General features: G+C 37.5%; 1 protein-coding gene across 2 annotated transcripts; it reads left to right on the top strand.

The window, feature by feature from the left end:
• Positions 1 to 5,769: 5,769 nt before the first annotated feature.
• LOC134806356 (carboxypeptidase Q-like) lies at positions 5,770 to 11,602 on the top strand. Of its 2 annotated transcripts, none has more exons than XM_063779569.1 (3): positions 5,770 to 6,022; positions 9,743 to 9,872; positions 10,441 to 11,602. In XM_063779569.1, the coding sequence occupies exons 1-3, from the start codon at positions 5,808 to 5,810 to the stop codon at positions 11,533 to 11,535; spliced, it is 1,440 nt and encodes a 479-aa protein (XP_063635639.1). In that variant the 5' UTR covers positions 5,770 to 5,807; the 3' UTR covers positions 11,536 to 11,602. The 2 variants fall into 2 exon arrangements, with proteins under 2 accessions (XP_063635639.1, XP_063635640.1); XM_063779570.1 differs by lacking the exon at positions 5,770 to 6,022 and adding an exon at positions 8,975 to 9,180.
• Positions 11,603 to 12,008: the final 406 nt, after the last annotated feature.

Consider the following 12,008-nt stretch of genomic DNA (forward strand, 5'->3'; position numbering starts at 1 on the left):
TGCGTGAGTTTTCGTATGTGTGTGGTGGCTCATGAATGAATATTCAAGCTTAAACTTAGTTGCCCGCGCGCCCGCTATGATTAGTTGAAATTTAATCAATAGTGAAGCTTTAGTAAATCGTGTTATCGATGCCAAGGTAATACGTAGTGTTTTCATTATGGATATATATGTAGCAATATATTTTAGGCAAGCCGGTGGGAATCGGGTTGTATGAAGCCGCCGCTACTGAATTGTACAGTCAAGCGTGAGTCGGACTTAATTACAGTTTTTGGTCCGACCCCTACGGATTTTTTAAAGAGATTTTACTCACGTTTCACATAAAAAATACATTGTTAACAGTGCCGGATTACTTAGAGTAGTAGTTTTCTTGGAGTAATTAGTGATAATTTTCTGATAAGATAATCATTTTAAATATTTAACGGTCTTACCTACTTACGAGTAATTGTAAGGTCAAATTAAAAATAATGTTTAAAAAAATATGTTAAATTGAGAGCTAGCTCAAAGTTTTTTGTACTCGTCGACTTTAATGGTTGAATTAATAAAGACTTTGTAACCAATAAGCAAAACAAGCACGTGCTTACGGCACCACGTTCAGGGGGGGCACCAAAATGCCAGGTTGAAAAAGGTGAACAAATTTTAAAATTAGGGACAGACACATCGTTTTTACCGGATCTATATCTGAATCCCTAAAATCTTTTCTCCTATCTTTGCATCCCCTAATATTGTTTGTCATAATGATCAGATGTCCTAACGCGCGTATTCCCTAATTTTGGTTTCCCTATTATCGAATGGGCGATTTTTTTTTGTCCTAATATCTTTTTCCCTAATGACACTTTCCATATTGAGTATTTATCCTAATGTTATGTAGCATAATTATTTTTTTGCCTAATTATTGTTAGGCCTAAAAATTATATATCCTAACCATCATGTTACCTAATTTCACTTAGCCTATCGTTGCTTGACCTAACACTCGTATGCCCTAATTTTGATTTCCCTATTGCGTTTCGTTTTTACAATGGTCGCAGTTCTAACCTAACCTAACCAACTTTTGTGACAGCAGTTCGTTTTTGCGAGGATCACAGTTCTAACCTAACCTAACCCACTTTTGTGGCAACATTTCGTTTTTACAATGGTCGCAGTTCTAACCTAACCTAACCCACTTTTGTGGCAGCAGTTCGTTTTTGCGAGGGTCACGGTTCTAACCTAACCTAACCCACTTTTGTGGCAACAGTTCGTTACCATTCATTATGGAAAGTAATTGTTATGATAATTGATCAATAGGAAAAGTAACTGTTATGACGATTGATCATTAGGGTAATAGCCATTAGGTCAAAACAGTTAGAACATGTTATTTTATGCCAAACATTGTTAGGGATTTCGAAGAATATGGTAAAAAACATTAGGGATCTTGATAGTTATGGTACAAATGCTTAGGGCAAATGAGTCTTAGGCTAACCATTACATTATGGAAAATAATCGTTATGACAATTGATCGTTAGGGCATGTGCCCATTAGGACAAACCAGTTAGGGCAAGTGACTTTAGGACAAACGTTGTTAGGGATTCAGAATGACACCCGTTTTTACCACACGATTTTTTTAGCTGTCCAAAAGCTAATTTGCAAAAATAATGGCGCGTAATTCTTTGGGAAACAATCGGTAGCAGTAGAAGAGTCGTGATTACATGCATAGATTCGATTTCAACCCACTCTTTTGCGGTTCGGCGTTAGGTCTTATGCGAGGCCTTCTGCCTTACGGCAAAGTTGATCTTCTGCCTTAATTACACTTGGGCGTGGATCCAAATCCAAGCTTTCCTCTTTCGCAGCTGGGCCTACTGCCTTTCTCACACTTCGCCAATTCAATTCCAAGCTCTCTGCTTTCTTGCATATTTTATGCATGAAAACAACCTCGCTGAGACCCTTAAATATCGAGCCCTATGCGAAGCTAGGCTGATAGAAAACTGTCCCATCCCTTCTCTGTATGAAATCCTGGATTCGCGCCTGGTTGGGACTATAACTAAAATTGCGTTTTTATATCGAAAAATTTTCGCGCTCGCTTCGCTCGCGTTTTCAATAACTTTATAAGGTATGATAAAGGTGACATTCGGGTGGCGACTGCAACAGCATTAGGTACTCTGTTGCAACATTACTGCTGCGGCACTGTCAATTTTCGTGATAAAATGATATGACTGATTTCCATTCTCAGCTGTAATGCGGCAATGAACTTCTCTCAATTTACCCAAAAATCAATGTAATCTTGATGACCCTAGGGAGAAGGGGCACCTAGAAATGCTTAGGGCATCAAAATATCTTAATCCGGCACTGATTGTTAAAAATTGTGTAATATACGGAACCCTTGGAACGCGAGTCCGACTCGCACTTGGCCGGTTTTTGTAACCTGTGCGAAGGTGCTACGCGACGTAAGCGCCTACCTTTAACGATGGAACTTCACATATTATATTATATTATTATTATATTGTGTTCACTTACGGCGCGATTCGGGAAATGAATTAGAGATTAACTAGATACGATATAGTAAAGATATGTGACGTTCCACGGGTAAAGGTACCTTATGGCGGTTGGCGCTTACGCTATTATTAACGTCGCTCCAATATTATTGCAGCCATATGCGACGTAAGCGCCAGCCGCCATAAGGTACCTTTTGCCGTGGAACGTCACATAACTTTACTATTTCATATCTAGTGAATCACTAATTCATTTCCCGAATCGCGGCGCCAGCCGCCATAAGGTACCTTTTGCCATGGAACGTCACATATCATTACTATTTCATATCTAGTAAATCTCTAATTAATTTCCCGAATCGAGCCGTTAGTCCGCGTCGATATTTCAAATCTTGACTGTTACTCGTACATAACAGGGCCCCACATGATTGCGCCGGATGTGCACTGTTCGCTCCATTCACTCTCTTTGATGCATCTGAATGGCTCAATCAACTTTAAACGCTGCTATTGTGTGTGGTATTGTGTGTGGTGTTGCATATGCGTTGTTAGTGTGTGTTTGTGATGTCTGTTTTGCTACGGAGTTTTGTTTCGTGAAAATTTTAGGGCGTTCGCTGGCTGGCGCGTTTACTTGGAGTCAGGGGTAGGAAACTAGAGTATAGAGGCGGATTGTCAAAGTAAATTATGTAGCCACTGTAATTTGCTGCCATCTTTTGACAGAAGATTAAACTGTTAGAACGCCATATGACTTTGATCCTTATTCTTTTACTGATATGTGTTAACATGTTAAATATTAATATTAACGCCATCTACTCGACACAAGGCCAAAGGTATGGTGCAATCTTTTTGAGCGATGGCGCCATAACCTTCAGCCTACTCTCGAGTAGATGGCGTGAATATTAATATTTAACAAGTTAACACATATCAGTGAAATAATAATGATCAAAGTCAAATGGCGTTCTAACAATTTTAATCGTCTGTTGAAAGATGGCAGTAAATGTACTGTAGCTACATAATTTACCATGACAATAACTCTCTATTTCAAATTCTTTTGCTGTTCATAACAGTGCCCCACATGATTGCGACGGATGTGCACTGTTCGCTCCATTCACTCTCTTTGATGCATCTGAATAGCTCCATCAACTTTAAATGCAGCCATTGTGTGTGGTAAAGGACGTTGCATATGCGTTGTTGTCAGAGGGCCTACCGCGAACGACGTTCGACGTGTCGCCTCTCTGCCGCACTTGTAAATTCGTAATACGTAAGTTTGACAAGGAGGCAACACGTTGAACGTGGTTCGCGGTAGGCCCTCTGTTTTGCTACGGGGATTTTGTTTCGTGGAAATTTTAGGGGCGTTCGCTTGCTGCCGCGGTTGCATGGAGCCAGGGGTAGGAAACTAGAACGTTCGGGCTTTCTCGGCTCCGTTCGGCTCAGCATTGCTCCGAGCAATTATTAGGGTTGGCATAAATTGACGTCCCTTTGCGTGCTCAGCCACAGATAATTACTTGAATTTTGACAACCCTAAATAGCCGAAACGGATAGTGCCATACGAAAGGGACAGCATGATTCGTCCCTGAACCGCTGTCAAACTTTGGTTTTGTAGGAGGTTCCCCTCTGTACGGTAGTAGCCAACTATTACCTACTAAGGACCACTTGCACTATCCTACTAACCCGGGGTTAAGCGATTAAACCGGTAATCCAGTGTCAAATTGTAACTGGTAACTCCAGGTTTAACTGGTTAATCCCGGATTAGTGAATGGTGCAAGTGGCCCTTATTCTGTGACGTGACGGAGCATATTTCCGTGCACCTGCGCCAGCTAGCGGGCGCCCATAATGTTCAATTTAATAAAAAAATCTTTTGCAAATCGCCAATTAACCAGTTTCCTCATTGTTTCTGCCTTTCAAATTAACACTGTACTTTTCAATAGCCTTTCTCCCTAAAAGCTCAGCATTTTCAACATTAATTAAGTACATCTTGGATTAATAAAATTGCTTCGGGCTTGTTTGTCTTAAAATTTGTTAACATTATATTAAATTAACCATTTTTCTGTGAAAGCGCTTTTTAGTTTCCTTTTCAGAAGGGTGAAAAAGTTTAAATTTAACTTGAAATTGAATGTAACTAACTATGACCAAGATAAGTCTGCAACGATTTTGATAACACATGCACGCAGTAAATAAACTCAAACGCAGTGCATCTCGCTTGCACCAATGTCAACAAGTGAGATGCATTGTTAGTAAAAGCAGTCGCAAGCGAATAGCCGTCAGAATAATCATTTGTGTTCATTATTCGCTTACTTATATTGTAATGTTTAGATAGTTTCTTCTCTGATAGTTTTCAATGTAGCTATAATATGGTGTTATTAGTTTGTAATATTTCCGCTTTATTGTAAAACATGATCACGTGCTAGATTTAAGCCATAATGTGCGATTGTAGCCCATGATATCGTAATATATCTGTTTAGTGTACCTAATACCTAATAAAGTAAAATAAAATAGAATATAACACTTTAAACTCTCGCGTTTTGTACACATATTTAATTACACAAACGGGTCTACCGCGATATCATTTCATTGTTTTTACCTTAAATTTCAACGTTTCAGCCGAGTTACATCAGCTTTGGTCACGGAAAGACGATGTGAAAACAATTAAATTATATCGCGGTAGACCCGTTTGTGTAATTTAATTAAATAGAATAGTCTGTGTCAAATAGGGAATGCAAATCGGTTATAACCGTAACCGAAATAATCGGTTGTAACCGAATATTTTGTCAAAATTTCATAACCGAATATTCGAAACTGGAATAACCGGTTACGGTTATTGTCGGTTATTTATTTATGACTTAAATTCTATGTTTTTATCATCTAATGACTACAAAATCCTGCATTTTTCGGCTGTGACGCCTGTGACTATATTTATTGTCATTCGTGTACTTTAATAATGAAAATATACCAAATTTACTTCCCTTATTATGAAATATTTTATTGAATATTGTATCAAGCCCAAGGTCATATTTTATTTTTTCTGTACCTATTTTGTGTGTTTTATTAAAAAACGAAGACTTATACTCACATTCCCTAATACTTTACCTTTATTTTCGTTTTTTAATTACTTTATTGTAAATTTATCATTTTTTGTTGAAAATAACCGTAACCGAAACCGGTTATGAAGTTCGGCCGGTTATTGCATTCCCTAGTGTCAAACTCGTGGTAAGGATACTGTGTGTATGCGAATAGTCTAAACATTCGAGTCATTAGTATTGTGTCATGTGTAACTACACACTCATGGCTAATGACACAACCACAACGCCCATTCACAGTGCAACTTAACACCGCACCAGACGCACCGATAAAATGTTTACAACTAACATATACTCGTATATATACGTACTTGTATTTCTATTTCTTATCGCCCAAGTGCACAGTGCTAAGAAGAAAAAAAGTTATGTGGAGTTGAAAGCGTGTGATAACTCGGAATTCGCTGAAGAAATCGCTTCGTATGATTCTGTTGTGCAAGATATTGTGGACTATGTTAGGACGGGGCCGTTTAAAGGAAAAACTTATGATGAGTAAGTATTGGATGTGTATTAATAAACTAACTTACATTTGAACTTGGCATTGAGTAGCTGGATGGATATGGTGGTCGTTCTTGTCTACGTGACAGCGCGATAAAACGGTATCCGTCACTTTCAATCGCGCTCTGTTAAAAAGTGACAGATATTTTTCACTTGGATAAAGCCATCCATAATAGACCTACTGAATAGAATAGATAGTGTAATATTGGGATAAGTACTAAGTGCAGTAATGTATTGATCAGTATGCGACGCCACTTATAATATGAAAACCGACACTTCACACGCTACAAGTATTTTTTTTACAAAAAATGTATGAATGCCTATTTTAAAATGATATTTTTTAGAATTAGGAATAGATGGGGTACGTTGTATTTTTTTATTGGCTACTTTATATTTTTTTGTACCTATTCACCACACTGATTGTAAAGGCCAAAATATTCACAAAGAATAACATGTTGTTTTCATTACTTGTACAAATAGTACATTACGATGTGTTGTGTATGCATGCATAGGTAGATGTAAGTACGCGTGGTGGCTGCGCCCACCGTGATATAAACCAGGTAACGGGTTAAATAAAGCAGTTCGCTAACAGCTACGTTGTGTGTCATTTGTGCGCCCTCCCGACCCATATCCATCACGATGCAAGTGCGAAAAGTCGCAACGAGTTGCGATAAATTGAAACACGACCGAAGGGAGTGTTTTAAATCCACACGAGTCGCGAATTTGTCGTATCGTAATGTACTATTTCAATCAAGGAACAATCGGCATCGCCGTACAGGCCTATTCGGATTTCGAGATAATCACAAGATCTTGAGACGATTTAGAGATCAACTAGATCTACATTAGATATCGACTAGATGTGACTTGGATATCTAAGTCATAACTTGTCGAAATCGTTCAAGAGGGCCTCCAGAATCGCGGAAACGTCAAATGTGACATCTATCTTACAAATATCTTTAAATTATCCGTATCGTAACTTGTTAAAGTCTAGTAGAAATCTAATTCATTTTCCGAATCGAGCCGTGAGACAAAAGTGCGTCATACTCACTGTACTTACTTACCCCAGTAGCAACACTATAGGCAATTTATAAAATGAAATGATAATTAATGAAAGTAAATATAATTGTTTTCACCACACCAGCTCGGAAAGGCTTACTTTGCACTTCAAAAACGGATAGCAAAGTTGCACTTTGCTATCAGTATAATTCACATGTGAGGCAAACTAATCAAATGCAAATTTTGAGTTGTTTTCTTATATTCATTTGAATTTGATTTGGTATGATTTTGTTTGATATTTTACATTTAATTTTTGCTTCGGGTTGGCATGGTGAAAATTTTTGTGTTTCACTCGGGGGCAAATTTTGTTTAACCCTCGTGCTTTGAAACTCTCGCAACGCTCAAGATTCGATTTTTCGAACCACTCGCTACGCTCGTGGTTCAATTTTGGAATCTTTCGCTTGCTCGGGTATCAATATTAGCACGAGCGGTTAAACAACAACTTTGCCCTCTTGTAAAACAAATAACTATTGTAGTACAAATCAATTGTTCATTATATTCTTGATATCCTACTAAACAGGACCGTTCAAAGGGAAGACCTAAGAATATTGAGTATTGTGAGCTAATGAAAAATCATAAGGTTTCTTACTCTTCGACAATACCTACAATAGATATTGGAAATGATTTGATTAGTTAGGCCTTCGCAAATTGAAGGCCCTTTATTGTTGTTAATTGTTAAGTAATTGATATCGACTGGAGTCAAAGAGTAAGTATAGTGTGGGAGTGAGGAGATGGAAGGAGTCACAAATTATATTTATTTATGATTATGTACATATATTGTATACGTTTATTTTGATGTATTCACAAACTATAATTACTCATGGTATATCTTAAGCACTTACGTATTTTTAAAACTAAAGTACGTACGCATACGTTTGAGTTACCCCGCTTCACCTTACCACATTTTAATATGCCAAGTTCGAGGAATTCAGTCGGTCCCTATCTCTAAAGTATCGTTCAAGTGTCTGTGGATCAAACAAAGATAACAGCCGCTGTCATCTAAAGTAAATTATCAGTGTCTGCAACTGATAGTTGAGCTTTAAGATTTTTGTATTAGCATTGGAAGGCGAGGCAAATGCTCAGACCAACCAGAATACGTATACTCACGCTAGACCGGGCCGGAGCGCTACGTTTTCGAGAAAATTGGAAAACGAATTTGCTACGTAAAAACACCCTTAATGAGATAATTAAATGATACCTCAATTGAACAGATTCTAGAACTTCTTTTACCTAACACTTAACTGGCCACTTCACGTTGATAAATCAAATGACACGTTGACAATGACATTTAATACGAACAAATTTTTGACATGACAGAGAGTGTTAGACATTGTACCAGTAAAATGCAATTTAGATTTAATTATATTGTTTTTCGGTAAATGAAAAGAAATATAGTTTTCTTAATTTCTATTTAAAGCTATTGCTTAAGTATAAAGTACCATCTCTTAAAATATCGCTAGCTAATTTGTTATCTTATATGTAAATCAACATTGACGACCGGTCTGGCCTAGTGGGTACTGACCCTGCGAAGCCGATGGTCCTGGGTTCGAATCCCGGTAAGGGCAAATATTTGTGTAAAACACAAATATTTCTTCCTGAATCATGGGTGTTTCTATGTATATAAGTATGTATTAATTATCTACATAAGTATGTACCTATATCGTCACCTAGCACCCATAGCACAAGCTTTGCTTAGTTTGGGGCTAGGTTGATCTGTGTAAGATGTCCCCTAATATTTACTCTTTTTATTTAATTAATCGATCTAAGTACTTCTTTTCTTTTATTAATAATGTCACAGCGTCGCCCGTACTCTGTAAGCAACATGAATACAACTTTAGATACCGATAAACCAAAACTACAAAAGCAGATATCCCCATCGCAGCATCTCACTACAAACGGTTAGCAATGGGCCTCACAATATTACTAGCCCTTTGCATAATAGCTACAAGCCAAGCGAGGGTTTTATCAAAAGAAAATGTTTGCCAATCATTGTTGGGTGAAGAATTGATAAAGGAAATCGCTTCCTATGAGGATATTAGGGACCAGATATTGAATTATGTGACCAATGGCGATTTTAAGCGGAAAACTTATGACGAGTGAGTAAAATATTTTTTTCTGTTCTCCGTGCGCAAAGCGTCTCCTTCCGCCACGCCGCTGTGCTGAGCAAAGTTTCCGCTATCCGGCTCAGTTTAACAGTTAAATATGTAGTTATACAGACCTCGGCCAGTAAATAAGAACTGTTGATAATCGTTTCTCGTTGTTGATTTTGATATTCATGTTTGTTAGAAAGAGACAAATTTGAACAGTGGTTTGTAGGAGGTTGATATTTTTTTTGAATAAGGGGTACAGATATTAGTGCTTAATTATTGTTTTCCATCGTATTTTCTTGGAAACGTTCGTATTTGTCATGCTAATTTAGTCAATGTCAGTACTTTTTGTACCGAGACTGACTAGAATAGTAAGACACGTTCGTAAGTTTCCGTGAAAATACGATGGATAATAATTATGCACTACGTCTGTAAGCGTCTCTATAAGTACCTAAACATGCCTTTATGTTGCATTACAATATGTAGGTACATTTGAGCTTACTGTGGGACTTGGTCAATCTGTGTAAGAATGTCCTATAATATTTATTAATTTATTTATTATTTATTACAGACTCGCAAAGTTCGTAGACACATTTGGCGCTCGGCCGTCAGGGTCAGAAGTGTTGGAGAAATCCATCGACTACATGATACAGCTGGCTAGAAATGAAGATTTAAATGACATCACCACTGAAGAAGTAGAGGTAAAATATTATAATACAAAATTGCATCTTCTTGTAAACAAACTGCTAAATAATTTAGATTTCTTGATGTTTTGTAATCTTAGCTTTCAAGTACCTATTGATATTATATATTATGAACAAAAGAACTTGCAAGAGTTTTGTTTACCGCCTATGTAATAAAATGTATATAGATCGTTATTATAACTTATTTTTTATATGTCTTCAATTTAAAGAAAAAAAAACCATTAAGGTTGAGTCACGCTAGACCGGGCCGGGCCATTCCGGGGCTTCCGGCTCTTCGTTTTTTATGGAACCGGCTCTTCGTTTTTTATGGAAAGCACCAAGTGATCACCGATCACCCGTCATAGAAAATTACATGTCGGACGCCCGGGCCCGGGCACGGCCCGGTCTAGCGTGAGTCATCCTTTAACCTTTTTGATCCAACTCGCAATTATTTTGATTACACAACTGTTTATTAAATACTATTAAAGCCAAATATAACATGGATGAAATATCAATTTCAATCCTATCAGGTATATAATTACAGATCCAAGATTTTCGCAAATGTACATATTGTAAATATTTTCAGGTACCCCATTGGGTTCGAGTAGAAGAAAACATAACTATGCTAGAACCTCGAGTGAAAAACATTGCGCTCCTAGGCTTGGGGCGAAGTGTGAGCACACCACCAGAGGGAATCACAGCTGAAGTTATAGTCTTTAACGATTTCGACGAGCTGGAGAATGCAACAAACGATGAAGTCACTGGTAAAATAGTTCTATTCGATCCTGAGTTTACAACTTATGGCGAAACTGTAGTTTACAGACGCCAAAGTGCAACCAAAGCGGCAGCTAAAGGCGCTGTAGCATCACTTGTTAGATCAATAACACCGTTTTCCATTTATACTCCCCACACTGGATCACAAGTCTATGACGATGCTGTAAATAAAATTCCAACGGCGGCTATCACTCTTGAAGATGCTGATTTGATAAGGAGATTAGTCGATCGTGATGTAAAAGTCAAGTTGAATATCAAAATGCAATCCACATTTGATACTAAGACATCAAGAAATACATTGATAGATGTTAAAGGCACTGTTCTTCCAGAGAAATTAGTAATTGTTTCTGGTCATATAGATAGTTGGGATGTTGGTCAAGGTGCTATGGATGATGGAGGTGGCTTATTTATTAGTTGGGCGGCACCTGTTATTCTGAAAAGGCTAAACTTAAGACCTAAAAGAACCATACGATCGATATTCTGGACTGCGGAAGAACTAGGTCTCGTCGGTGCTTACACATACGAAAAACAACATAAAAATGAGAGTGATAATATTAACTTTATAATGGAATCAGATGAAGGAACATTTGCGCCGCTTGGTTTGGCCGTAGCAGGCAGTCAAAAAGCCAGATGCATCATAGGCGAAATCTTAAAGCTTTTCGAATCTATAGGAGCTTCAGAGCTGGTTGAAGACGATAGTCCTGGCTCAGATATAACGGTTATAACTGATACTGGCGTACCGGGTGCTGGTCTACATAACGCTAATGAAAAGTACTTCTGGTATCATCATACTGAAGGAGATACAATGAACGTAGAAGATCCTGATGAGTTAGATCTGTGTGCGGCGTTCTGGACTGCGGTGGCATATATTATTGCTGATATATCTGATGATATACCACGAGCTTAGACACAGTAAAAAAGTCAGAATTGTGATGCTAAATATTAATTAAAATAAAGTGATGCAAATTCAGTTATTATATATGTATTATGTTTAGAATAACCTTCTTAAATTAATTCCCTTTATACATAACAGTAGTTAAAACAAAATAAAAATAAGGGTTAAATAAGGGTTGTTACCTACAGATAATTTTTTTAGTCATGAAATCAAGTTTACTGTATACGGAATGTATTGTTATATTGAATTACAATTTGTAGCAACGAAAACTAGTTTAGTCTATGATGTCACTTGAATGATCATAATAAATTTCTTGGTATTTCAGAATGCCATTTTAAAATGAAAACGTAACTTCGATTAGATTCGCTAGAGTTTGTGCGGAAAGTGAAGAGTCGTAGAATGTATGGGCTACCCTACATTTCACGACTCTTCTTTTTCCGCACAGACTCTAGCATACAGTTTGTGTGACTCAAAGTTTCATGCTT

Source organism: Cydia splendana, chromosome 3 (assembly GCF_910591565.1).
Source record: "Cydia splendana chromosome 3, ilCydSple1.2, whole genome shotgun sequence".
Taxonomy (NCBI): domain Eukaryota; kingdom Metazoa; phylum Arthropoda; class Insecta; order Lepidoptera; family Tortricidae; genus Cydia; species Cydia splendana.